The 27269-nt window shown below is 43.8% G+C and overlaps 2 protein-coding genes across 11 annotated transcripts in view; both read right to left on the bottom strand.

Annotated features, from left to right (window-relative positions):
• On the bottom strand, window positions 1-23023 carry LOC139380933 (uncharacterized). The gene is made up of 27 exons (XM_071124101.1): window positions 22531-23023; window positions 20304-20903; window positions 19954-20139; window positions 19123-19264; window positions 16413-16660; window positions 15520-16119; window positions 14787-15383; window positions 14068-14679; window positions 13166-13765; window positions 12433-13029; window positions 11714-12325; window positions 10812-11411; window positions 10079-10675; window positions 9360-9971; window positions 8458-9057; window positions 7725-8321; window positions 7006-7617; window positions 6104-6703; window positions 5371-5967; window positions 4652-5263; window positions 3750-4349; window positions 3017-3613; window positions 2298-2909; window positions 1396-1995; window positions 663-1259; window positions 96-555; window positions 1-19 (listed from the first exon to the last, which is right to left on the bottom strand). Exons 1-27 carry the CDS (start codon window positions 23021-23023, stop codon window positions 1-3), a joined length of 14199 nt encoding a protein of 4732 aa, XP_070980202.1.
• Window positions 1-27269, bottom strand: part of LOC139380209 (collagen alpha-3(VI) chain-like) — a 100877-nt gene that overhangs the window by 38973 nt on the left and 34635 nt on the right. For all 10 annotated transcript variants that reach the window (XM_071122698.1, XM_071122697.1, XM_071122699.1 and 7 more), the window contains 3 exons: window positions 26094-26687; window positions 25273-25902; window positions 24530-25120 (listed from right to left, as the gene is read on the bottom strand). In XM_071122698.1, coding sequence (XP_070978799.1) covers window positions 24530-25120; window positions 25273-25902; window positions 26094-26687 — 1815 coding nt within the window. The remainder of the gene's footprint in view (window positions 1-24529; window positions 25121-25272; window positions 25903-26093; window positions 26688-27269) is intronic.

Genomic DNA, 27269 nt, shown 5'->3' with positions numbered 1-27269 from the left:
TCATGGCAGAAAGAAGCTGCTGTTGGATTTTGGGGAGGTCAGTGAATTCAGACACGGATAGAGCATAACTGGGGTCATAGGATATCTTCTGTAACTCTCTGCTATCAGAGCTCCTTGTTCCAATTCCAAACACCAAGACACCAAGCTCCTTGAGAGCAGAAGCGGGTTTATCTACATTGTCAAAGGACCTTCCACCATTTAGCAGTATCAGAATCTGTGGAACACTTTCAAGGCGCCTACTTCCAGAGGAGGCAGCAAAGACGTAGTCCCTGACATACTGGAGAGCTGCTCCAGTGTTGAGGGGTCTCCCTCCTTTGTGCTTCAGCCCTCTTACGGTGTCAACAACCTCTTCTTTTCTTGTGTAAGTGTTCAGATAGAAGTGGACCTCTGGTTCTCTGCTATACTGTACCACAGAGACTCGATCTCTGTTCTCCCCTACAGTGAGTTTCTCCACTACTCTTTGAACAAAGTCACGCATTTCTGGGAAGCCATTCCTAGTGCCATCAGAACCATCCAGCAAGAATACTACATCCTTTCTGGCGATGCTTAGGTCCACTAAGAGTATCAGAAACAAAACAGAAAACGTATGTCAACATTGCTTCATCAAACCTGAAATATGTGTTTGTTGCTTTAGCTTTCCAAGATAATGCATCCGGTCTTACCTATGACTGTTGGGGAAATGGGTGTGGCGCCAACGTGTACAGTAATGAGTGAGGAGAAAAACTTATCCTGGACGCTGGGGAGATCAGAGAATTCAGAAACAGACTGGGAATAACTGGGGTCAGAGGCAATCCTTTGAACCTCTTTGCTAGAATTTCTGTTTCCAATGCCAAAGATCAAGACCCCACTCTCTTTGAGGGCAGAAACTGGTATATCAACATTATCATTGGACCTCCCACCACTCAGCAGTATCAGCATCTGAGGGACACCCTCTTGGCTTCTGCTTCCTGAGGAGGCACTAAAGACGTTGTCCCTTACATACTGGAGGGCTGACCCAGTGTTGAGGGGTCTACCTCCTCTGTGCCTCAGACCTCTGACGATGTCAAGAATGTCGCCCTTCGTGGTGTATGTGTTCAGATAGAAATTAACTTCTTGATCTCTACCGTACTGGACCACAGAAACGCGGTCTTTGTCACCTCCCACATTGAGTTTCTCTACTACTCTCTGAACAAAATCACGCATTGCTGGGAATCCATTCCTTGTGCCATCAGAACCATCCAGAAGGAATACCACATCCTTTCTGGCGGTGTCATGATCAACTGAGAAAATAAATAGATTGTGTCAATCAAACTGATCAAATGTGGTGTTTTTGGCCAAATTATATAGTCGTTTCTAAGACTCTGCGGCCATTTTGCTAACACATCCTGACTCTTAATTCACAGTGATAACACATACCTAAAACTGTTGGTGATTCTGGAGTGACATCAATAACCACTGCCTCCACCGAGGACAGAAGTTGCTGCTGGATGCTCGGAAGGTCAGTAAAGTCTGAGACAGACAGAGCGTAACTGGGACCATGTGATATCCTCTGCAATTCTCTGCTATCAGAGCTCCTTGTTCCAATTCCAAAGACCAAAACCCCAAGCTCCTTCAGAGCAGAGGCTGGCGTGTCAACATTGTCAACGGACCTTCCACCACTCAACAGAATCAGTAGCTGTGGAACGCCTTCCAAGCGTCTGCTTCCGGAGGAGGCAGTAAAGACATTGTCCCTCACGTACTGGAGAGCTGCTCCAGTGTTGAGAGGTCTCCCGCCTTTGTGTCTCAGACCTCTTACAGTGTTGAGAATCTCTCCCTTTGTTGTGTATGTGTTCAGATAGAATTGGGCGGCTGGATCTCTACTGTACTGGACCACCGCAACACGATCTTTGTTCTCATCCACACTGAGTGTCTCCACCACTCTTTGAACAAAGTCACGCATGGCTGGGAATCCACTCCTAGTGCCATCAGATCCATCCAGCAAGAACACAACATCCCTCCTGGGAGCCTGACTCTCAACTAGGGAATGTGAAGGTTCAGATAAAGAGTCATATTACATGTGGCATAGGTAAGGGAAAGCAGGACAAAGCTGCTTCTGTCGCATGAAAGTCATCCCTTTCACTTATCACAAACAACTATTCAAAGAAAGTGACAATTTGTGCATTGCCCTGAGTTATATCATAGGGAACATTGGTACAGATGTATGAAAAGAAACCACATGAAAGGCCTCAGGGGAATCTACACAAGTGTTCTAAGCTATCAACTACTCTATCCTAATGTAAAAGAGGAAATGGAACAGATCAAAACCATATGTTTCTTACCTATTATTGTTGGCATTAGTGTTGGTGTCATGGTTGTGTCCTGTATAACGACAGTGTTCATGGCAGAAAGAAGCTGCTGTTGGATTTTGGGGAGGTCAGTGAATTCAGACACGGATAGAGCATAACTGGGGTCATAGGATATCTTCTGTAACTCTCTGCTATCAGAGCTCCTTGTTCCAATTCCAAACACCAAGACACCAAGCTCCTTGAGAGCAGAAGCGGGTTTATCTACATTGTCAAAGGACCTTCCACCATTTAGCAGTATCAGAATCTGTGGAACACTTTCAAGGCGCCTACTTCCAGAGGAGGCAGCAAAGACGTAGTCCCTGACATACTGGAGAGCTGCTCCAGTGTTGAGGGGTCTCCCTCCTTTGTGCTTCAGCCCTCTTACGGTGTCAACAACCTCTTCTTTTCTTGTGTAAGTGTTCAGATAGAAGTGGACCTCTGGTTCTCTGCTATACTGTACCACAGAGACTCGATCTCTGTTCTCCCCTAAAGTGAGTTTCTCCACTACTCTTTGAACAAAGTCAAGCATTTCTGTGAAGCCATTCCTAGTGCCATCAGAACCATCCAGCAAGAATACTACATCCTTTCTGGCGATGCTTAGGTCCACTAAGAGTATCAGAAACAAAACAGAAAACGTATGTCAACATTGCTTCATCAAACCTGAAATATGTGTTTGTTGCTTTAGCTTTCCAAGATAATGCATCCGGTCTTACCTATGACTGTTGGGGAAATGGGTGTGGCGCCAACGTGTACAGTAATGAGTGAGGAGAAAAACTTATCCTGGACGCTGGGGAGATCAGAGAATTCAGAAACAGACTGGGAATAACTGGGGTCAGAGGCAATCCTTTGAACCTCTTTGCTAGAATTTCTGTTTCCAATGCCAAAGATCAAGACCCCACTCTCTTTGAGGGCAGAAACTGGTATATCAACATTATCATTGGACCTCCCACCACTCAGCAGTATCAGCATCTGAGGGACACCCTCTTGGCTTCTGCTTCCTGAGGAGGCAGTAAAAACGTTGTCCCTTACATACTGGAGGGCTGACCCAGTGTTGAGGGGTCTACCTCCTCTGTGCCTCAGACCTCTGACGATGTCAAGAATGTCGCCCTTCGTGGTGTATGTGTTCAGATAGAAATTAACTTCTTGATCTCTACCGTACTGGACCACAGAAACGCGGTCTTTGTCACCTCCCACATTGAGTTTCTCTACTACTCTCTGAACAAAATCACGCATTGCTGGGAATCCATTCCTTGTGCCATCAGAACCATCCAGAAGGAATACCACATCCTTTCTGGCGGTGTCATGATCAACTGAGAAAATAAATAGATTGTGTCAATCAAACTGATCAAATGTGGTGTTTTTGGCCAAATTATATAGTCGTTTCTAAGACTCTGCGGCCATTTTGCTAACACATCCTGACTCTTAATTCACAGTGATAACACATACCTAAAACTGTTGGTGATTCTGGAGTGACATCAATAACCACTGCCTCCACCGAGGACAGAAGTTGCTGCTGGATGCTCGGAAGGTCAGTAAAGTCTGAGACAGACAGAGCGTAACTGGGACCATGTGATATCCTCTGCAATTCTCTGCTATCAGAGCTCCTTGTTCCAATTCCAAAGACCAAAACCCCAAGCTCCTTCAGAGCAGAGGCTGGCGTGTCAACATTGTCAACGGACCTTCCACCACTCAACAGAATCAGTAGCTGTGGAACGCCTTCCAAGCGTCTGCTTCCGGAGGAGGCAGTAAAGACATTGTCCCTCACGTACTGGAGAGCTGCTCCAGTGTTGAGAGGTCTCCCGCCTTTGTGTCTCAGACCTCTTACAGTGTTGAGAATCTCTCCCTTTGTTGTGTATGTGTTCAGATAGAATTGGGCGGCTGGATCTCTACTGTACTGGACCACCGCAACACGATCTTTGTTCTCATCCACACTGAGTGTCTCCACCACTCTTTGAACAAAGTCACGCATGGCTGGGAATCCACTCCTAGTGCCATCAGATCCATCCAGCAAGAACACAACATCCCTCCTGGGAGCCTGACTCTCAACTAGGGAATGTGAAGGTTCAGATAAAGAGTCATATTACATGTGGCATAGGTAAGGGAAAGCAGGACAAAGCTGCTTCTGTCACATGAAAGTCATCCCTTTCACTTATCACAAACAACTATTCAAAGAAAGTGACAATTTGTGCATTGCCCTGAGTTATATCATAGGGAACATTGGTACAGATGTATGAAAAGAAACCACATGAAAGGCCTCAGGGGAATCTACACAAGTGTTCTAAGCTATCAACTACTCTATCCTAATGTAAAAGAGGAAATGGAACAGATCAAAACCATATGTTTCTTACCTATTATTGTTGGCATTAGTGTTGGTGTCATGGTTGTGTCCTGTATAACGACAGTGTTCATGGCAGAAAGAAGCTGCTGTTGGATTTTGGGGAGGTCAGTGAATTCAGACACGGATAGAGCATAACTGGGGTCATAGGATATCTTCTGTAACTCTCTGCTATCAGAGCTCCTTGTTCCAATTCCAAACACCAAGACACCAAGCTCCTTGAGAGCAGAAGCGGGTTTATCTACATTGTCAAAGGACCTTCCACCATTTAGCAGTATCAGAATCTGTGGAACACTTTCAAGGCGCCTACTTCCAGAGGAGGCAGCAAAGACGTAGTCCCTGACATACTGGAGAGCTGCTCCAGTGTTGAGGGGTCTCCCTCCTTTGTGCTTCAGCCCTCTTACGGTGTCAACAACCTCTTCTTTTCTTGTGTAAGTGTTCAGATAGAAGTGGACCTCTGGTTCTCTGCTATACTGTACCACAGAGACTCGATCTCTGTTCTCCCCTAAAGTGAGTTTCTCCACTACTCTTTGAACAAAGTCAAGCATTTCTGTGAAGCCATTCCTAGTGCCATCAGAACCATCCAGCAAGAATACTACATCCTTTCTGGCGATGCTTAGGTCCACTAAGAGTATCAGAAACAAAACAGAAAACGTATGTCAACATTGCTTCATCAAACCTGAAATATGTGTTTGTTGCTTTAGCTTTCCAAGATAATGCATCCGGTCTTACCTATGACTGTTGGGGAAATGGGTGTGGCGCCAACGTGTACAGTAATGAGTGAGGAGAAAAACTTATCCTGGACGCTGGGGAGATCAGAGAATTCAGAAACAGACTGGGAATAACTGGGGTCAGAGGCAATCCTTTGAACCTCTTTGCTAGAATTTCTGTTTCCAATGCCAAAGATCAAGACCCCACTCTCTTTGAGGGCAGAAACTGGTATATCAACATTATCATTGGACCTCCCACCACTCAGCAGTATCAGCATCTGAGGGACACCCTCTTGGCTTCTGCTTCCTGAGGAGGCAGTAAAAACGTTGTCCCTTACATACTGGAGGGCTGACCCAGTGTTGAGGGGTCTACCTCCTCTGTGCCTCAGACCTCTGACGATGTCAAGAATGTCGCCCTTCGTGGTGTATGTGTTCAGATAGAAATTAACTTCTTGATCTCTACCGTACTGGACCACAGAAACGCGGTCTTTGTCACCTCCCACATTGAGTTTCTCTACTACTCTCTGAACAAAATCACGCATTGCTGGGAATCCATTCCTTGTGCCATCAGAACCATCCAGAAGGAATACCACATCCTTTCTGGCGGTGTCATGATCAACTGAGAAAATAAATAGATTGTGTCAATCAAACTGATCAAATGTGGTGTTTTTGGCCAAATTATATAGTCGTTTCTAAGACTCTGCGGCCATTTTGCTAACACATCCTGACTCTTAATTCACAGTGATAACACATACCTAAAACTGTTGGTGATTCTGGAGTAACATCAATAACCACTGCCTCCACCGAGGACAGAAGTTGCTGCTGGATGCTCGGAAGGTCAGTAAAGTCTGAGACAGACAGAGCGTAACTGGGACCATGTGATATCCTCTGCAATTCTCTGCTATCAGAGCTCCTTGTTCCAATTCCAAAGACCAAAACCCCAAGCTCCTTCAGAGCAGAGGCTGGCGTGTCAACATTGTCAACGGACCTTCCACCACTCAACAGAATCAGTAGCTGTGGAACGCCTTCCAAGCGTCTGCTTCCGGAGGAGGCAGTAAAGACATTGTCCCTCACGTACTGGAGAGCTGCTCCAGTGTTGAGAGGTCTCCCGCCTTTGTGTCTCAGACCTCTTACATTGTTGAGAATCTCTCCCTTTGTTGTGTATGTGTTCAGATAGAATTGGGAGGCTGGATCTCTACTGTACTGGACCACCGCAACGCGATCTTTGTTCTCATCCACACTGAGTGTCTCCACCACTCTTTGAACAAAGTCACGCATGGCTGGGAATCCACTCCTAGTGCCATCAGATCCATCCAGCAAGAACACAACATCCCTCCTGGGAGCATGACTCTCAACTAGGGAATGTGAAGGTTCAGATAAAGAGTCATCTTACATGTGGCATAGGTAAGGGAAAACAGGACAAAGCTGCTTCTGTCACATGAAAGTCATCCCTTTCACTTATCACAAACAACTATTCAAAGAAAGTGACAATTTGTGCATTGCCCTGAATTATATCATAGGGAACTTTGGTACAGATGTATGAAAAGAAACCACATGAAAGGCCTCAGGGGAATCTACACAAGTGTTCTAAGCTATCAACTACTCTATCCTAATGTAAAAGAGGAAATGGAACAGATCAAAACCATATGTTTCTTACCTAGTATTGTTGGTATTAGTGTTGGTGTCATGGTTGTGTCCTGTATAACGGCAGTGTTCATGGCAGAAAGAAGCTGCTGTTGGATGTTGGGGAGGTCAGTGAATTCAGACACGGAGAGAGCATAACTGGGGTCATAGGATATTTTCTGTAACTCTCTGCTATCAGAGCTCCTTGTTCCAATTCCAAACACCAAGACACCAAGCTCCTTGAGAGCAGAAGCGGGTTTATCTACATTGTCAAAGGACCTTCCACCATTTAGCAGTATCAGAATCTGTGGAACACTTTCAAGGCGCCTACTTCCAGAGGAGGCAGCAAAGACGTAGTCCCTGACATACTGGAGAGCTGCTCCAGTGTTGAGGGGTCTCCCTCCTTTGTGCTTCAGCCCTCTTACGGTGTCAACAACCTCTTCTTTTCTTGTGTAAGTGTTCAGATAGAAGTGGACCTCTGGTTCTCTGCTATACTGTACCACAGAGACTCGATCTCTGTTCTCCCCTACAGTGAGTTTCTCCACTACTCTTTGAACAAAGTCACGCATTTCTGGGAAGCCATTCCTAGTGCCATCAGAACCATCCAGCAAGAATACTACATCCTTTCTGGCGATGCTTAGGTCCACTAAGAGTATCAGAAACAAAACAGAAAACGTATGTCAACATTGCTTCATCAAACCTGAAATATGTGTTTGTTGCTTTAGTTTTCCAAGATAATGCATCCGGTCTTACCTATGACTGTTGGGGAAATGGGTGTGGCGCCAACGTGTACAGTAATGAGTGAGGAGAAAAACTTATCCTGGACGCTGGGGAGATCAGAGAATTCAGAAACAGACTGGGAATAACTGGGGTCAGAGGCAATCCTTTGAACCTCTTTGCTAGAATTTCTGTTTCCAATGCCAAAGATCAAGACCCCACTCTCTTTGAGGGCAGAAACTGGTATATCAACATTATCATTGGACCTCCCACCACTCAGCAGTATCAGCATCTGAGGGACACCCTCTTGGCTTCTGCTTCCTGAGGAGGCAGTAAAGACGTTGTCCCTTACATACTGGAGGGCTGACCCAGTGTTGAGGGGTCTACCTCCTCTGTGCCTCAGACCTCTGACGATGTCAAGAATGTCGCCCTTCGTGGTGTATGTGTTCAGATAGAAATTAACTTCTTGATCTCTACCGTACTGGACCACAGAAACGCGGTCTTTGTCACCTCCCACATTGAGTTTCTCTACTACTCTCTGAACAAAATCACGCATTTCTGGGAATCCATTCCTTGTGCCATCAGAACCATCCAGAAGGAATACCACATCCTTTCTGGCGGTGTCATGATCAACTGAGAAAATAAATAGATTGTGTCAATCAAACTGATCAAATGTGGTGTTTTTGGCCAAATTATATAGTTGTTTCTAAGACTCAGCGGCCATTTTGCTAACACATCCTGACTCTTAATTCACAGTGATAACACATACCTAAAACTGTTGGTGATTCTGGAGTAACATCAATAACCACTGCCTCCACCGAGGACAGAAGTTGCTGCTGGATGCTCGGAAGGTCAGTAAAGTCTGAGACAGACAGAGCGTAACTGGGATCATGTGATATCCTCTGCAATTCTCTGCTATCAGAGCTCCTTGTTCCAATTCCAAAGACCAAAACCCCAAGCTCCTTCAGAGCAGAGGCTGGCGTGTCAACATTGTCAACGGACCTTCCACCACTCAACAGAATCAGTAGCTGTGGAACGCCTTCCAAGCGTCTGCTTCCGGAGGAGGCAGTAAAGACATTGTCCCTCACGTACTGGAGAGCTGCTCCAGTGTTGAGAGGTCTCCCGCCTTTGTGTCTCAGACCTCTTACAGTGTTGAGAATCTCTCCCTTTGTTGTGTATGTGTTCAGATAGAATTGGGTGGCTGGATCTCTACTGTACTGGACCACCGCAACGCGATCTTTGTTCTCATCCACACTGAGTGTCTCCACCACTCTTTGAACAAAGTCACGCATGGCTGGGAATCCACTCCTAGTGCCATCAGATCCATCCAGCAAGAACACAACATCCCTCCTGGGAGCCTGACTCTCAACTAGGGAATGTGAAGGTTCAGATAAAGAGTCATATTACATGTGGCATAGGTAAGGGAAAACAGGACAAAGCTGCTTCTGTCACATGAAAGTCATCCCTTTCACTTATCACAAACAACTATTCAAAGAAAGTGACAATTTGTGCATTGCCCTGAGTTATATCATAGGGAACATTGGTACAGATGTATGAAAAGAAACCACATGAAAGGCCTCAGGGGAATCTACACAAGTGTTCTAAGCTATCAACTACTCTATCCTAATGTAAAAGAGGAAATGGAACAGATCAAAACCATATGTTTCTTACCTATTATTGTTGGCATTAGTGTTGGTGTCATGGTTGTGTCCTGTATAACGGCAGTGTTCATGGCAGAAAGAAGCTGCTGTTGGATTTTGGGGAGGTCAGTGAATTCAGACACGGAGAGAGCATAACTGGGGTCATAGGATATCTTCTGTAACTCTCTGCTATCAGAGCTCCTTGTTCCAATTCCAAACACCAAGACACCAAGCTCCTTGAGAGCAGAAGCGGGTTTATCTACATTGTCAAAGGACCTTCCACCATTTAGCAGTATCAGAATCTGTGGAACACTTTCAAGGCGCCTACTTCCAGAGGAGGCAGCAAAGACGTAGTCCCTGACATACTGGAGAGCTGCTCCAGTGTTGAGGGGTCTCCCTCCTTTGTGCTTCAGCCCTCTTACGGTGTCAACAACCTCTTCTTTTCTTGTGTAAGTGTTCAGATAGAAGTGGACCTCTGGTTCTCTGCTATACTGTACCACAGAGACTCGATCTCTGTTCTCCCCTAAAGTGAGTTTCTCCACTACTCTTTGAACAAAGTCAAGCATTTCTGTGAAGCCATTCCTAGTGCCATCAGAACCATCCAGCAAGAATACTACATCCTTTCTGGCGATGCTTAGGTCCACTAAGAGTATCAGAAACAAAACAGAAAACGTATGTCAACATTGCTTCATCAAACCTGAAATATGTGTTTGTTGCTTTAGTTTTCCAAGATAATGCATCCGGTCTTACCTATGACTGTTGGGGAAATGGGTGTGGCGCCAACGTGTACAGTAATGAGTGAGGAGAAAAACTTATCCTGGACGCTGGGGAGATCAGAGAATTCAGAAACAGACTGGGAATAACTGGGGTCAGAGGCAATCATTTGAACCTCTTTGCTAGAATTTCTGTTTCCAATGCCAAAGATCAAGACCCCACTCTCTTTGAGGGCAGAAACTGGTATATCAACATTATCATTGGACCTCCCACCACTCAGCAGTATCAGCATCTGAGGGACACCCTCTTGGCTTCTGCTTCCTGAGGAGGCAGTAAAGACGTTGTCCCTTACATACTGGAGGGCTGACCCAGTGTTGAGGGGTCTACCTCCTCTGTGCCTCAGACCTCTGACGATGTCAAGAATGTCGCCCTTCGTGGTGTATGTGTTCAGATAGAAATTAACTTCTTGATCTCTACCGTACTGGACCACAGAAACGCGGTCTTTGTCACCTCCCACATTGAGTTTCTCTACTACTCTCTGAACAAAATCACGCATTGCTGGGAATCCATTCCTTGTGCCATCAGAACCATCCAGAAGGAATACCACATCCTTTCTGGCGGTGTCATGATCAACTGAGAAAATAAATAGATTGTGTCAATCAAACTGATCAAATGTGGTGTTTTTGGCCAAATTATATAGTCGTTTCTAAGACTCTGCGGCCATTTTGCTAACACATCCTGACTCTTAATTCACAGTGATAACACATACCTAAAACTGTTGGTGATTCTGGAGTAACATCAATAACCACTGCCTCCACCGAGGACAGAAGTTGCTGCTGGATGCTCGGAAGGTCAGTAAAGTCTGAGACAGACAGAGCGTAACTGGGACCATGTGATATCCTCTGCAATTCTCTGCTATCAGAGCTCCTTGTTCCAATTCCAAAGACCAAAACCCCAAGCTCCTTCAGAGCAGAGGCTGGCGTGTCAACATTGTCAACGGACCTTCCACCACTCAACAGAATCAGTAGCTGTGGAACGCCTTCCAAGCGTCTGCTTCCGGAGGAGGCAGTAAAGACATTGTCCCTCACGTACTGGAGAGCTGCTCCAGTGTTGAGAGGTCTCCCGCCTTTGTGTCTCAGACCTCTTACATTGTTGAGAATCTCTCCCTTTGTTGTGTATGTGTTCAGATAGAATTGGGAGGCTGGATCTCTACTGTACTGGACCACCGCAACGCGATCTTTGTTCTCATCCACACTGAGTGTCTCCACCACTCTTTGAACAAAGTCACGCATGGCTGGGAATCCACTCCTAGTGCCATCAGATCCATCCAGCAAGAACACAACATCCCTCCTGGGAGCATGACTCTCAACTAGGGAATGTGAAGGTTCAGATAAAGAGTCATCTTACATGTGGCATAGGTAAGGGAAAACAGGACAAAGCTGCTTCTGTCACATGAAAGTCATCCCTTTCACTTATCACAAACAACTATTCAAAGAAAGTGACAATTTGTGCATTGCCCTGAGTTATATCATAGGGAACATTGGTACAGATGTATGAAAAGAAACCACATGAAAGGCCTCAGGGGAATCCACACAAGTGTTCTAAGCTATCAACTACTCTATCCTAATGTAAAAGAGGAAATGGAACAGATCAAAACCATATGTTTCTTACCTATTATTGTTGGCATTAGTGTTGGTGTCATGGTTGTGTCCTGTATAACGGCAGTGTTCATGGCAGAAAGAAGCTGCTGTTGGATTTTGGGGAGGTCAGTGAATTCAGACACGGAGAGAGCATAACTGGGGTCATAGGATATCTTCTGTAACTCTCTGCTATCAGAGCTCCTTGTTCCAATTCCAAACACCAAGACACCAAGCTCCTTGAGAGCAGAAGCGGGTTTATCTACATTGTCAAAGGACCTTCCACCATTTAGCAGTATCAGAATCTGTGGAACACTTTCAAGGCGCCTACTTCCAGAGGAGGCAGCAAAGACGTAGTCCCTGACATACTGGAGAGCTGCTCCAGTGTTGAGGGGTCTCCCTCCTTTGTGCTTCAGCCCTCTTACGGTGTCAACAACCTCTTCTTTTCTTGTGTAAGTGTTCAGATAGAAGTGGACCTCTGGTTCTCTGCTATACTGTACCACAGAGACTCGATCTCTGTTCTCCCCTACAGTGAGTTTCTCCACTACTCTTTGAACAAAGTCACGCATTTCTGGGAAGCCATTCCTAGTGCCATCAGAACCATCCAGCAAGAATACTACATCCTTTCTGGCGATGCTTAGGTCCACTAAGAGTATCAGAAACAAAACAGAAAACGTATGTCAACATTGCTTCATCAAACCTGAAATATGTGTTTGTTGCTTTAGTTTTCCAAGATAATGCATCCGGTCTTACCTATGACTGTTGGGGAAATGGGTGTGGCGCCAACGTGTACAGTAATGAGTGAGGAGAAAAACTTATCCTGGACGCTGGGGAGATCAGAGAATTCAGAAACAGACTGGGAATAACTGGGGTCAGAGGCAATCCTTTGAACCTCTTTGCTAGAATTTCTGTTTCCAATGCCAAAGATCAAGACCCCACTCTCTTTGAGGGCAGAAACTGGTATATCAACATTATCATTGGACCTCCCACCACTCAGCAGTATCAGCATCTGAGGGACACCCTCTTGGCTTCTGCTTCCTGAGGAGGCAGTAAAGACGTTGTCCCTTACATACTGGAGGGCTGACCCAGTGTTGAGGGGTCTACCTCCTCTGTGCCTCAGACCTCTGACGATGTCAAGAATGTCGCCCTTCGTGGTGTATGTGTTCAGATAGAAATGAACATCTTGATCTCTACCGTACTGGACCACAGAAACGCGGTCTTTGTCACCTCCCACATTGAGTTTCTCTACTACTCTCTGAACAAAATCACGCATTGCTGGGAATCCATTCCTTGTGCCATCAGAACCATCCAGAAGGAATACCACATCCTTTCTGGCGGTGTCATGATCAACTGAGAAAATAAATAGATTGTGTCAATCAAACTGATCAAATGTGGTGTTTTTGGCCAAATTATACAGTCGTTTCTAAGACTCTGCGGCCATTTTGCTAACACATCCTGACTCTTAATTCACAGTGATAACACATACCTAAAACTGTTGGTGATTCTGGAGTAACATCAATAACCACTGCCTCCACCGAGGACAGAAGTTGCTGCTGGATGCTCGGAAGGTCAGTAAAGTCTGAGACAGACAGAGCGTAACTGGGATCATGTGATATCCTCTGCAATTCTCTGCTATCAGAGCTCCTTGTTCCAATTCCAAAGACCAAAACCCCAAGCTCCTTCAGAGCAGAGGCTGGCGTGTCAACATTGTCAACGGACCTTCCACCACTCAACAGAATCAGTAGCTGTGGAACGCCTTCCAAGCGTCTGCTTCCGGAGGAGGCAGTAAAGACATTGTCCCTCACGTACTGGAGAGCTGCTCCAGTGTTGAGAGGTCTCCCGCCTTTGTGTCTCAGACCTCTTACAGTGTTGAGAATCTCTCCCTTTGTTGTGTATGTGTTCAGATAGAATTGGGCGGCTGGATCTCTACTGTACTGGACCACCGCAACGCGATCTTTGTTCTCATCCACACTGAGTGTCTCCACCACTCTTTGAACAAAGTCACGCATGGCTGGGAATCCACTCCTAGTGCCATCAGATCCATCCAGCAAGAACACAACATCCCTCCTGGGAGCATGACTCTCAACTAGGGAATGTGAAGGTTCAGATAAAGAGTCATATTACATGTGGCATAGGTAAGGGAAAACAGGACAAAGCTGCTTCTGTCACATGAAAGTCATCCCTTTCACTTATCACAAACAACTATTCAAAGAAAGTGACAATTTGTGCATTGCCCTGAATTATATCATAGGGAACTTTGGTACAGATGTATGAAAAGAAACCACATGAAAGGCCTCAGGGGAATCTACACAAGTGTTCTAAGCTATCAACTACTCTATCCTAATGTAAAAGAGGAAATGGAACAGATCAAAACCATATGTTTCTTACCTAGTATTGTTGGTATTAGTGTTGGTGTCATGGTTGTGTCCTGTATAACGGCAGTGTTCATGGCAGAAAGAAGCTGCTGTTGGATGTTGGGGAGGTCAGTGAATTCAGACACGGAGAGAGCATAACTGGGGTCATAGGATATTTTCTGTAACTCTCTGCTATCAGAGCTCCTTGTTCCAATTCCAAACACCAAGACACCAAGCTCCTTGAGAGCAGAAGCGGGTTTATCTACATTGTCAAAGGACCTTCCACCATTTAGCAGTATCAGAATCTGTGGAACACTTTCAAGGCGCCTACTTCCAGAGGAGGCAGCAAAGACGTAGTCCCTGACATACTGGAGAGCTGCTCCAGTGTTGAGGGGTCTCCCTCCTTTGTGCTTCAGCCCTCTTACGGTGTCAACAACCTCTTCTTTTCTTGTGTAAGTGTTCAGATAGAAGTGGACCTCTGGTTCTCTGCTATACTGTACCACAGAGACTCGATCTCTGTTCTCCCCTAAAGTGAGTTTCTCCACTACTCTTTGAACAAAGTCAAGCATTTCTGTGAAGCCATTCCTAGTGCCATCAGAACCATCCAGCAAGAATACTACATCCTTTCTGGCGATGCTTAGGTCCACTAAGAGTATCAGAAACAAAACAGAAAACGTATGTCAACATTGCTTCATCAAACCTGAAATATGTGTTTGTTGCTTTAGTTTTCCAAGATAATGCATCCGGTCTTACCTATGACTGTTGGGGAAATGGGTGTGGCGCCAAAGTGTACAGTAATGAGTGAGGAGAAAAACTTATCCTGGACGCTGGGGAGATCAGAGAATTCAGAAACAGACTGGGAATAACTGGGGTCAGAGGCAATCATTTGAACCTCTTTGCTAGAATTTCTGTTTCCAATGCCAAAGATCAAGACCCCACTCTCTTTGAGGGCAGAAACTGGTATATCAACATTATCATTGGACCTCCCACCACTCAGCAGTATCAGCATCTGAGGGACACCCTCTTGGCTTCTGCTTCCTGAGGAGGCAGTAAAGACGTTGTCCCTTACATACTGGAGGGCTGACCCAGTGTTGAGGGGTCTACCTCCTCTGTGCCTCAGACCTCTGACGATGTCAAGAATGTCGCCCTTCGTGGTGTATGTGTTCAGATAGAAATTAACTTCTTGATCTCTACCGTACTGGACCACAGAAACGCGGTCTTTGTCACCTCCCACATTGAGTTTCTCTACTACTCTCTGAACAAAATCACGCATTGCTGGGAATCCATTCCTTGTGCCATCAGAACCATCCAGAAGGAATACCACATCCTTTCTGGCGGTGTCATGATCAACTGAGAAAATAAATAGATTGTGTCAATCAAACTGATCAAATGTGGTGTTTTTGGCCAAATTATATAGCCGTTTCTAAGACTCTGCGGCCATTTTGCTAACACATCCTGACTCTTAATTCACAGTGATAACACATACCTAAAACTGTTGGTGATTCTGGAGTAACATCAATAACCACTGCCTCCACCGAGGACAGAAGTTGCTGCTGGATGCTCGGAAGGTCAGTAAAGTCTGAGACAGACAGAGCGTAACTGGGACCATGTGATATCCTCTGCAATTCTCTGCTATCAGAGCTCCTTGTTCCAATTCCAAAGACCAAAACCCCAAGCTCCTTCAGAGCAGAGGCTGGCGTGTCAACATTGTCAACGGACCTTCCACCACTCAACAGAATCAGTAGCTGTGGAACGCCTTCCAAGCGTCTGCTTCCGGAGGAGGCAGTAAAGACATTGTCCCTCACGTACTGGAGAGCTGCTCCAGTGTTGAGAGGTCTCCCGCCTTTGTGTCTCAGACCTCTTACAGTGTTGAGAATCTCTCCCTTTGTTGTGTATGTGTTCAGATAGAATTGGGCGGCTGGATCTCTACTGTACTGGACCACCGCAACGCGATCTTTGTTCTCATCCACACTAAGTGTCTCCACCAGTCTTTGAACAAAGTCACGCATGGCTGGGAAAACTCTCCTAGTGCCATCAGATCCATCCAGTAAGAACACAACATCCCTTTTGAGAGCCCGACTCTTAACTAGGGAATATGAGGTTAAAAAAAGAGAGTAATGTTGAATGTTGTATACACAGGGAAAAAACAGGACACTTTTGCTTCTGTCACATGCATGCCACTCCTTTCCCTAATCTGAAACACCTATTCAAAGTAAGAGGTTATATGTGAGTGGAGAGCTATTGCGAAAATTGCAACATATTTATAAAGTGAAAAGAACATGAAAGAACTTATGGGCATGTACCAAAAATGTAAAAGCTGTCAACTACTCCATGCTAATGTAAAAGAGGAAATGGAAATTATCAAGACCTTTTTCTTACCAAGTATTGTTGGTACTGTTGGTGTCATGGTTGTTTCCTGTATAATGGCAGTGTTCATGGCAGAAAGAAGCTGCTGTTGGATGTTGGGGAGGTCAGTAAATTCAGACACGGAGAGAGCATAACTGGGGTCATAGGATATCTTCTGTAATTCTCTGCTGTCAGAGCTCCTTGTTCCAATTACAAAAACTAACACCCCGAGCTCCTTGAGAGCAGAGGCTGGTGCATCCACATTGTCTCTTGACCGTCCACTACTCAGGAGAATTAGCATTTGTTTCACACCGTCCAATTGTCTACTCCCAGAGGATCTTGTGAATACATTTTCTTTCACAAACTTAAGAGCTGCTCCAGTATTAAGGGGTCTTCCCCCTTTGTGTGAGAGTGCCCTCACAGAATTCAACATGTCATTCTTTCTCAGAAATGAATTCAAATAAAAGTTTGCCACTGCACCGTCACTAAACTGAACCACAGCCACTCTGTCATTCTTTTGTTCCACATTGAGATTTTCAATGATTTTGTGGAGGAACTCCTGAATAGCTGGGAATCCTGTTCTGGTGTTATCTGATCCATCCAGAAGAAACACGATATCTCTCCTACTTCCATCACTTTCCACTGTCCAATACACAATAAAAAAATTAATATATGTAAAAACATATGACCTGTTATGTCAATAAACTATCTGGTTCTTTATTAATAATTCTAGTCGGAAATCAACATTTCCAGTATAAAAGTTTAATATTTTCTTACCAACTCTAGTTACCTCCTGTGGTCTTACTTGAGCAAGATTTGTCTCCAAACTTTGCTGGATGTTTTGAAGGTTTGCAAAATCATGGACTGAATAAGAATAATTTGGAAGAGATGATATTGATTGCATTTCTTCCAAATCGGTCATCCTTGATCCAATAGCAAATGTTACAACCCCCAAAGTCTTGAGGGCCCTGGAAGGACCTCGAGGCGAATCTCTAGATCTGCCACCAGTCAGAAGCACTAGGATCTGTTCAGCACCCTCATGACGTCGACTTGCAGCATTATTAGTAAAGACATTGTCCTTCACAAACTGGAGGGCCGTGCCAGTATATAGTGGCCTCCCACCCTTTGGCCTCAGATTTCTGACTGCTGAAAGCACATCATCTCTTGTCTTGTACGCATTCAGGTTAAAGTTCACTGCTGCACTGTTGCTGTACTGCAGAACAGCAACTTGATCTTTTCCCTTGTCTACATCAAACTTTTCCACCACTTTCGCAACAAACTCTCGTATATCTGTAAATCTACTCCTTACATCATCAGATCCATCAAGGAGGAAAACAATGTCTCTTTTCACACTGGTGCCTTGAACTAGGATGAAAATTGAACTAAATCAGCTAATTGTGCATGGTACATTATACACATTTCAAGCTACAGTATAAGCTACATATTTTGAAAATGATTGAAAAATATAACTTCTCTTTTATACATATTTTCAATTAAATTGTTTATTATTGTACTCTTTTTCACTCACCTAAGCCCGGTCTTACTGTGTCTTTATGAGAGACAACTGCTGAGAGCAACTGTTGTCTAACAAGAGAAAGGTCAGAAAACTCTCTTAGCAAATATGCATGATTAGGACTGTATGCAATGCTCTGCATCTCCGCTCCATTTGCATATTTGACCGCAACAGTCAAAAGCACTATTCCTTCTGCCTTCAGACTCTCAGATGGAACCAGAACATCATCTTGTGATTTTCCCCCACTTATCAGTATCAGTATCTGAGGGATGCCCTCTTGGCGTCTACTTCCTGAGGAGGTATTAAAGACATTGTTTTTAACATAATCAAGAGCTTCCCCAGTGTTGCGGGACCTTCCTCCTTCAAGATTGATATTGCGTACTTCTGCCATGATATCAATCTTCGATGAGTACGTGTTCAATAGGAAATGAGTGGTAGGTTTGTTACTGTACTGGATCATAGCAACTTGTGCTTTGTCTGGCCCGATGTCAAGATGTTCAACAAATTGGCCAAGGAAATCACAGATTGATTGGACACCTTTTTGCATCTCATCAGATCCATCAAGTAGAAATACAACATCAACCCCATCCACCCTCTGGATATCTGATGTCAACAAAGTGGAATTGTCTGAAATGAGCAAAAATAATAATTGCACAATTTTGTATTCAATTGTATGACAACGCTGCCCTCTAATAGTAAGATTTGGAATAGATTCTCAGTGAATGACTGTGAATTTGTGATTTTAAAAGGCATTAAGTGATATAAACTTTTATCTTAATAATCTTACCAATGACAGTTGACATTTCAGGTGTTTCCTGAACACCATTTATTACAGCTGTCACTGAAGAGTGTATGCTGTCAAGGTTGTTAAAATTGGAAACAGAAAAAGAGTCTCCTGGTTTAAAAGATATCATTTGTAACTCCAACGTATCAGCATTCCTTGTTCCAATGCTAAATGTTCTTACTCCATCCCCTCTCAATGACTGTGCTGGTCCCATTATATCATCACTAGATCTTCCACCACTGAAGACAAATAGATATTGAGGCACACCCTCAGCACGTCTGCCTCCAGCTGAAGCTGTAAATACGGTGTCTCTCACAAATTTCAGGGCTGTGCCAGTGTTGAGAGGTCTTCCAACTGTGTGCCTCATGGATCTTATTGAATTAAGCACATCATTTTTAGAAGAGTATGAATTCAGATAGAAATTGGGTGTGGCGTTCCCACTGTACTGAACAAGGGCCACCCGGTCGCCATTTTCCTCCACATTAAGAATCTCCACTACTTTCTCTGCAAAGCGACGAATCCCCTCAAAACCAGTTTTAGAGTTGTCAGATCCATCAATGAGAAATACAACATCCTTTTTGTCAGATTCTGAAATGAAGGTAAAGAAAAGTTGCAAAGGGAAAGGAAAGGCACTTTTTTTTCAGAGAGGGCACAGAAAGCAACTGCAGTGATATCAAAAGGTCGTTGCTAGCATAAAACCATTGTCCAACTGAAATTTCAATAATCTTATTCTCTAAAGATGAAATATCTTGGACGCAAGTATATGGTTTCTTCAAAAGACATGCAATAACATAGATAAGATAATTTACCAAAATGCAGAAAACACGTGACACTACAGCAAAATACAAATGGCCACAGCTCACCAAAATGCATGGTAGGAGCACCTGGCTCTGGTTGATGGGATGCTTCTGTTAACAATGACAGCAATTCTTTCTGAATTGTGGGGTCTTCAAAATCAGTAATGGAAAGAGCATAATTGGGTTCATGAGATATTGTTTGCAATTCAAGTGTGTCTGCATCTCCTGTGCCAATACCGATCGAAATGACTCCCATTTCTTTGAGCTTTGTGACAGGAGTTCTGATATCATCTGTAGATCTTCCACCACTCAGCAGTATTAGTATCTGTGGAACACCTTGCAGGCTTCTACTTCCACTGGAGGCAGTAAAGACATTATCCCTCACATACTGGAGAGCTGCTCCAGTATTTAGAGGGCTTCCTCCTTTGTGCCTCAGACCTCTAACAGCATCAAGAACATAATCTTTTGTTGAATGCATACCCAAGTTGAAATTAACCTCTGCTGTGTCACTGTACTGAACCACAGACACATGATCTTTGTTCCCATCTACATTGAGTTTCTCCACTACTCTCTGCATAAAGTCTTGAATATCTGGGAATATTCTTCGGGAATCATCAGAACCATCAAGTAAAAATACAATGTCCCTCCTGTCGTCCGTTGTTGCATCTATAACCATTCATAAAATGGGTTAATGGTAAAGAATAACTTAGAAAATATACATCTAAAGAATTCAACAAACACCTCTGTGTTTTGTGAAATGAAATACAACAATTAAGTGCTAACTCAAATGACCAACTACAGCATAACTGTTGCGTTGATTGCATTCTTACCTATTAGTGTTGTTGGCAAGTTAGGAGTAGTCATTGCAACTTTCTGAACAGCAGAGAACACTTGCTGTTGAATGTTTGGAAGATCATTGTAATTTGGAGAATAGAAAGCATAGCGGGGTTCATCTGAAATAGTTTGAAGCTCAAGCGTATCAGCATTCCTCATTCCCACCACTATTGCCATCACATCAATTGCTTTCAAGTTTTTCACTGCATTTCTGACATCATCATTGGACCTTCCCCCACTCAGTAAAACCAGAATCTGAGGGATGCCCTCTTGGCGTCTACTTCCAGAGGAGGCAGTAAAGATGTTATCCCTGACATACTGGAGAGCTGCCCCAGTGTTGAGGGTGATCCCTCCTTTGTGCCTCAGTTGTCTTACAGCGTCAACAATGTCTTGCTTTGTTGTGTAAGTGTTCAGATAGAAGTGGGCCTCTGGTTCTTTGCTATACTGCACCACAGAGACTCGATCTCTAGTCTCCTGCACCGTGAGTTTCTCCACTACTCTTTGAACAAAGTCACGTATTGCCTCAAATCCATTTAGAGTTTCATCAGAGCCATCCAGTAAAAATACAACATCAAGTTGTTTGGATTCAGTGTTATCTAGAAATGCACATGAATTAAATGAAATTCTCAGGTAAAATGATCAAGAAAGATCATGTATATTTGTGACTAGCAAATGATACCAACATATTTCAAAAGGCATGCATAAAGCAGTATCATGAATGTGCTGAATTTTCAGCAAGAATGTAGTAACCTGAAATGTAACAGATTAAAGTGCATAATGAAGAGAGGTAGAAAAATTACTCCTTACCTACTACATTTGGTTGATACACTCTTGGCTGACGAGGGACCCTTTTAACAAATGACAAAAGCTGCTGTTGAATGCTTTCAAGGTCATCAAACCGAGGGACAGAAAGGGCATAGGAGGGAATATGTGCTATCATTTGGAGCTCTAGAATGTCTGAATTCCTCGTACCAATACTGAATGGTACAATTCTGTCCTGTTTCAAAGCAGCAGCAGCACCTCCAACATCATCTTGAGATTTGCCACCACTTAGCAGTATCAGTATCTGAGGGATGCCTTCTTGACTTCTGCTTCCCGAGGAGGCAGTAAAGACATTGTCCTTTACGTACTGGAGGGCTGCCCCAGTGTTGAGGGGTCTACCCCCTTTGTGCTGTAGGCTTCGAATAGAACCTAGAACACTTTGTTTTTCTGGATATGTGTTCAGTAAAAAATGGGCCTCTGGATTTCTGCTGTACTGAACCACAGAAACTCGATCTTTGTTCTCTCCAACATTGAGGTTCTCCACCAATCTTTGAACAAATCCACACATGGCTGGAAATCCACTCCTACTATCATCAGACCCATCCAATAGGAACACTATGTCTCTCTGTGCAGCATCTAATTCAACTAAGAAAACATTGAAGGACCTATTTAATAATAACACCACTAAATATATGCATTAATGCATTCACAAGGGCAGCATATCAATAGAATGTTGTAAAGTAGACCAAAACATTGCAAAATGGTCTGAAATATTCTCCATAATATATTTGAACTACGATGACTATCACATCATTACATAGCTCTATGCAACATGCAAAGAAATAGTAAGTTAAAGTAAAGTGAGTTCAAATGGTCTCAAATGTCAAAACATTTAAGAAAGTTTGTAGATAAAGAGCTCGAGTTTTAAGGAAAAAAATTGAGATGTGAAATCAAACACTCCTTCCATGAAGAAAGGGGAAGATTGTATGCATAAGTCAGATGAGAATCTAAACTAGCTTAAAATAACTAGACAATGATGTACTGTATCATTGGCTCAAAAAAGAGCTTAAGCTGAAAGGACCAGAAAAGCATAGTTTCCTGATTTTAAACAATCAAGAATAGAATTACATTTCTGGAATGTGGAACAAGAAAGAGAGGATTTGGCATTTTTATGCCAATAGAAATGTATTTGAAGCAAGTAGAACAGTAACCATCCCAGCACCATCTCTGGTGTTTTGTTCATAAAAGTAGGATTTTATAGCGTAACCATTCAAAGATGCTGGCCTCTATTCAAAGCAGACAATTTGAGGGAATGTAAAACTGATCCATAAACTTTCTTCAAAGAATGGCGCAGTTACATAAGTAATCAAACCAGTCAAGACCAATATTTGATAGAAGAAAAATGAATGACATCTGGGAAAGTCAACTTAATTGTTGACTCAGAGTCATGGTGGTTCTTACCGACAATAGTGGGGGGCTCAATTCCCATTTTTGACTGGACAAAGGCAAGGATCTCTGGCTGTATGGACAAAAGTTCACCAAAGACTGGTAGGTTGAAAATAAATCTTGAAGAGTAGGCAATGCTCTGCAGCTCCTCTTGCCTGACATTTTTCATCCCAATGGCAAACGAAAGAACCCCAAGGCGTTTGAGATCAGATGCAGCAGCTGTGACGTCATCACTGGACTCTCCACCAATTAACAAAAACAAAATCTGAGGAACCCCTTCCAGATGTCGACTCCCGGACGAAGCAGTGAAAACATTGTCCCTAACATACTGAAGAGCTGCCCCGGTGTTGCGGAGTCTTCCTCCTTTATGCCTTAGGCTTCTAACAGCGTAGATGACAGCCCTTTTTGTTTTGTGAGCTTTCAGGTGAAAGTACTCCGCAGCGTCGTCACTGTATTGCACAACAGCAACTCGAACATTGTCCCCATCGATGTCAAGTTCATTTGCCATTCTTCGTATAAACTCTCTAATGGCAGGCAATCCATTTCTGGAGTCGTCTGAACCATCAAGGAGAAACACTATGTCCCTTTTGCTGCTCACTGTATCCACTAGGTGGTGAAGATAGATAAAAATGGGATACATTGACTAACAATTATATTATAGAAAAGGAATGTAAGATGTAAAAAACAACCAAACATTGTTAAGAATGTTTGAAGCTGAATATGTACACAAGACAGTGAAAACATATAAATGACAGAATAAATTAATCCAAGATTATGGTTGTGGTTAGTTGTCTGTATATATTTGCATGCATATCTGCAAGGGTGAATGAGATGCTGGAACACTGTAGGCAGGTTTTGGGAGTGCGGTTCTGAGATAGTATCATCACAAGCAGAACAACATGGAACCATCTTTTCAACAAAAATATGTGAAGTTTAGCATAGTTTATCCATACATGGTTGAGGTAAGAGAGGAATAGAGTGAATAGAGTGAAATAGGGGGAAATGATTTTGTTTTAACAGAATAAAAAGTCAATAAATGCTCTGAATCAAAGGTTTTCTCAACCATGCAACTAAATACTAGAACTTTTCTACCAAAATGCACAATGTATCGACATTGTAGGAAATACTCTACTGAGACTATGTTGACCAAAGTCTTAGGCATCCATGTATTTATCATGCTTCAATTTCAGCATTGTTCCAAATAAAAAGAATACGGTATGTTTCTTGTATTTAGCATACTCATATCCAAGTTGTAGTTCTTACCTACTAAATCAGGAATTCCATGAGTCACAGGAGCCACAGCTTCTTCTGTGTCTTTTGACAGTCTTTTAAGAAGAGCAACAAACTGTGGATGGATTGAGGGCAACTCAGACAACTCAGAGACCTGGAATGTGAAACCAGGTTGGAAGGAAATTATTTCCAACTCACGGAAATTGGCGTCCCCAACTCCGACCCCTATTGACACAATTTCCAGATCTTTAAGAGCTACAGCAGGGCCCGTAACATCATCTCTGGATTTCTTGCTAGTCAAAAGGATCAGGACCTGAGGTACACCTTCCAGTCGTCTACTGCCAGAGGAGGCAGTAAAGATGTTATGTCTCACAAACTGGAGAGCTGCCCCAGTGTTTAGGCTCCTTCCACCCTTGTGCCTCATATTACTTATGGCGTGAATAACGGCATCCTTTGTTTTGTGCGAGTTCAGATAGAAATGGGCCTCTGGTTTGTCAGAGTACTGAACCAGAGAAACTCTTTCTCTGTTTTCCTCCACAGAGAGTTTATCCACTACACTTTGAACAAAGTCTCGCAATGCTGGGAATCCACTCCTTGTGCCATCAGAACCATCCAGCAGGAATACAATATCTCTTTTCACAGCATCAGCATGAACTGAGGCTGAGACACAACAATAAGGCACATTTAGAAGAAACAAACAGCACAGCACAAAGAGCATCATCAAGAGCAAAGACAATGACAGGCGTGTCACACAACATAGAACATGAGAAAAGCTTTTGCTTACCTTCCTCCAAGACGACCTTCAGCTTTTCCTTGGAAAGGCTCACATAGCTATTGAGCTTTTGTTGGACCGTACTGAGCTGGCTGAATTCCTTCACGTTGAAAGCAAAGGATGGGTTGTGAGAAATAGCCTCGATTTGCTTAGGGTCTGCATCCTTGACACCAACGCCAAACGGTACCACTCCATCGGTCTTTAAAGCACCAGCAGACTCCTTCACGCTATCCTTAGACTTGCCTCCGGTCAAAACAATCAAAAACTGGGGTACATTTTGAGCCGCCCGACTACCATGAACTGGGGACAGGATGGTGTCCTTCATGAATTTCAAAGCCATTCCGGTGTTCAGACTCCGTCCACCAGACAGTCTTAGATCATTAACAGCCCTTAAAACTTCAGCCTTATCCTTATATGTATTCAGGTAGAAATTGGGAGCTGGCCTCTCACTATGCTGGACAACTGAAATCCGCACTCTATCTTGTCCAATATCAAGAGGCTCAATGACTTTGATGATAAAGTCCCGGATGTAGGGGAAATCTGCTCGGACATTATCAGAGCCGTCAATCAGGAATGCAACATCCCTCTCGCCTCCAACGACTGCTGCAAGAAAAGAGGAAAGGGAACACCACCTTCAGTTCTCTCAGTCAATAGCATTATTATGCAGTTTGTTCTATTTAAAATGTTTTAATACTTAATATCCACTGTTTAACCCAACATGTAGCAACAAAGCTAAAATACAACATAAAGCTCACCAGGTTCCTCGGTTATTTCTGTTTCTGTGATGTCTGTATCTCCAACCACAGTAGTCAAAGGAGTCATGATCTGTTCAACAACACTTGGCAGGTCAGCAAATCTGCTTTCATGGTAAGCCAAGTTTGGAACAAAAGCGACCGTCTTCAAGTAGTCCTCATCTGCCTGGCCAGCACTGACTGTGAAGGTCAGTACACCCGCCACGGCCACTTTGTCTGCTATCCTTTTAACCTCATCCTGGGATGGGCCTCCAGTGATCAGGAGAAGCACCTGTTGGACACCTTGCCTCTTACGTGACCCAGTCGAGGCCTGGAACATGTTGGTAAGTGCGTAATCCATTGCCGCTCCCGTGTTCAAAGCAGACCCTCCCATTAGCCTGAGCTCACCCAGGCTAGCCAGCACATCTTGCTTTGTGTTGTGCGTGTTCAGATAGAATTCAATCTTTGGGTTCTCTGCGAATTGCATGAGACCGATGCGCACCCTGTCGGGCCGCACGTCCAGCTGGTTTACCACACCGGCAATGAAATCCCGCACGTACGGAAAGTTGGCACCCCCAATGTAGCTAGAGCCATCCACCATAAAGACGATGTCTCTGACTACTCGCTGGGTCTGCACTGTTGTAATTTCAACCACTGAGGAAAACAGAGGAGGGAAAAAACATCATTACATCTATTCTAATGTTCAAGTCACAAATATTAGATGTCAATGATTTTTAAATGCCTTATGGAGTCTTGGGATAAGAAAATATCACCTTACATGTTAGGGGTAAATTACATTTAAGTAGCTAGTATCAAGCATAGTGACGATAGGATAGGAGCATTACCTGGCTCTGTCGGTCCCTCAATCACCACAGTCCCCGATAGAGTGGAGAGGGGAGAGACAATCAACCTGGGGTTGCGGATCAATGCGCGGAAGTCCTTCAGCATGAACACCAAGCTCTCATCAAAGGCAATCTGCTTCAGCTCCTGCTCATCGGCCGTCTTAGAGCCGGCAGCCAGGGTCAGAACCCCCATGCGCTGCAGTGCCTCAGCAGCCTGCCCCACACTGTCGCTGGACTTCTTACTGGTCAACAACAGAACCAGCTGGGGCACGCCCTGCTTAATACGACTCCCCTTGTCAGCCCTCAGTGTATTGGTCCTCACAAAGTCCAGGGCCGCCCCGATGTTCACCACTTGTCCTGGTCTTGGCTTGAGTCTGCCCAGGGCTGCACTCAGGTCTTCCTTGGATCCATATGCGTTCAGCTCAATCTCATCCCTGGCAGTGTTGCTGAACTGGGTCACACCCACTTGCACTTGATCCGGTCCGATCGGCATGGTGTCAACAAACCTTTTGATAAACTCACGAAGAGAGTTGATCAATGTGGCACCCATAGTGCTGTCAACGAGAAAAATGATATCCCTTTTTCCCACTTCGAAGGCTGAAAGAGAAAATACAGTAACGTGTTAGAATAATCTATGTGAAAGCTAGCTATTATTAGCTATAAAAAGCTACTAAAGCTGTGATACTCTCGGATTAGTTGCATCTGTGCTTAGCCTCTTACAAATGTACTTAATTAATAATTAATGCCATATTTAACATGACTGAATGCATTCACAAAGCATTCCATGTTTAATAAAGGCACTAACAAATTACTTATTTTTAGGACAGTTATTCATATTAGTAAAGTTGTAACATCTGAAGAAGTATGAAATTGGCATCTGAATTGCTGCAAATTATACAAATACAACTGTGTGGCATTCTGGGAATTAAAGAATGGTGCTAATTTGGAGGTGTTGAAAATTAATTGCATTTTATGATACTTGTTTAGGAGAAGGGGGTAACTGTAATTTACTTTAAAAAATGAATAGCTTCTACTTTACAATAGGGCCCACCAATGAAATGAAAACCTGATGCAATAAAATTAAGTTTCTGCTTCACAGGAAGAGATGAAAAGATTAATAGTAAATCTAGAAAACCGTATACACAGACATCTACATATAAGTAAGACAGCAAGATAACA

Source organism: Oncorhynchus clarkii, chromosome 22, assembly GCF_045791955.1.
Source record: "Oncorhynchus clarkii lewisi isolate Uvic-CL-2024 chromosome 22, UVic_Ocla_1.0, whole genome shotgun sequence".
Lineage (NCBI taxonomy): Eukaryota > Metazoa > Chordata > Actinopteri > Salmoniformes > Salmonidae > Oncorhynchus > Oncorhynchus clarkii.
Note: the sequence above shows the minus strand (reverse complement) of the source record. Positions and strands in the feature narration are given on the sequence as shown.

What these genes read in the sequence shown, in the direction of transcription:
- LOC139380933 (XM_071124101.1), bottom strand. Translation starts at nt 23,023, where the DNA reads ATGGCAAATGAACTTGACATCGATGGGGACAATGTTCGAGTTGCTGTT. An exon ending in ACTAATACCAACAATACTAG is followed by an intron (nt 13,766 to 14,067) that starts GTAAGAAACATA and finishes CACATTCCCTAG; the next exon opens with TTGAGAGTCATGCTCCCAGG. An exon ending in CATTTCCCCAACAGTCATAG is followed by an intron (nt 2,910 to 3,016) that starts GTAAGACCGGAT and finishes TGATACTCTTAG; the next exon opens with TGGACCTAAGCATCGCCAGA.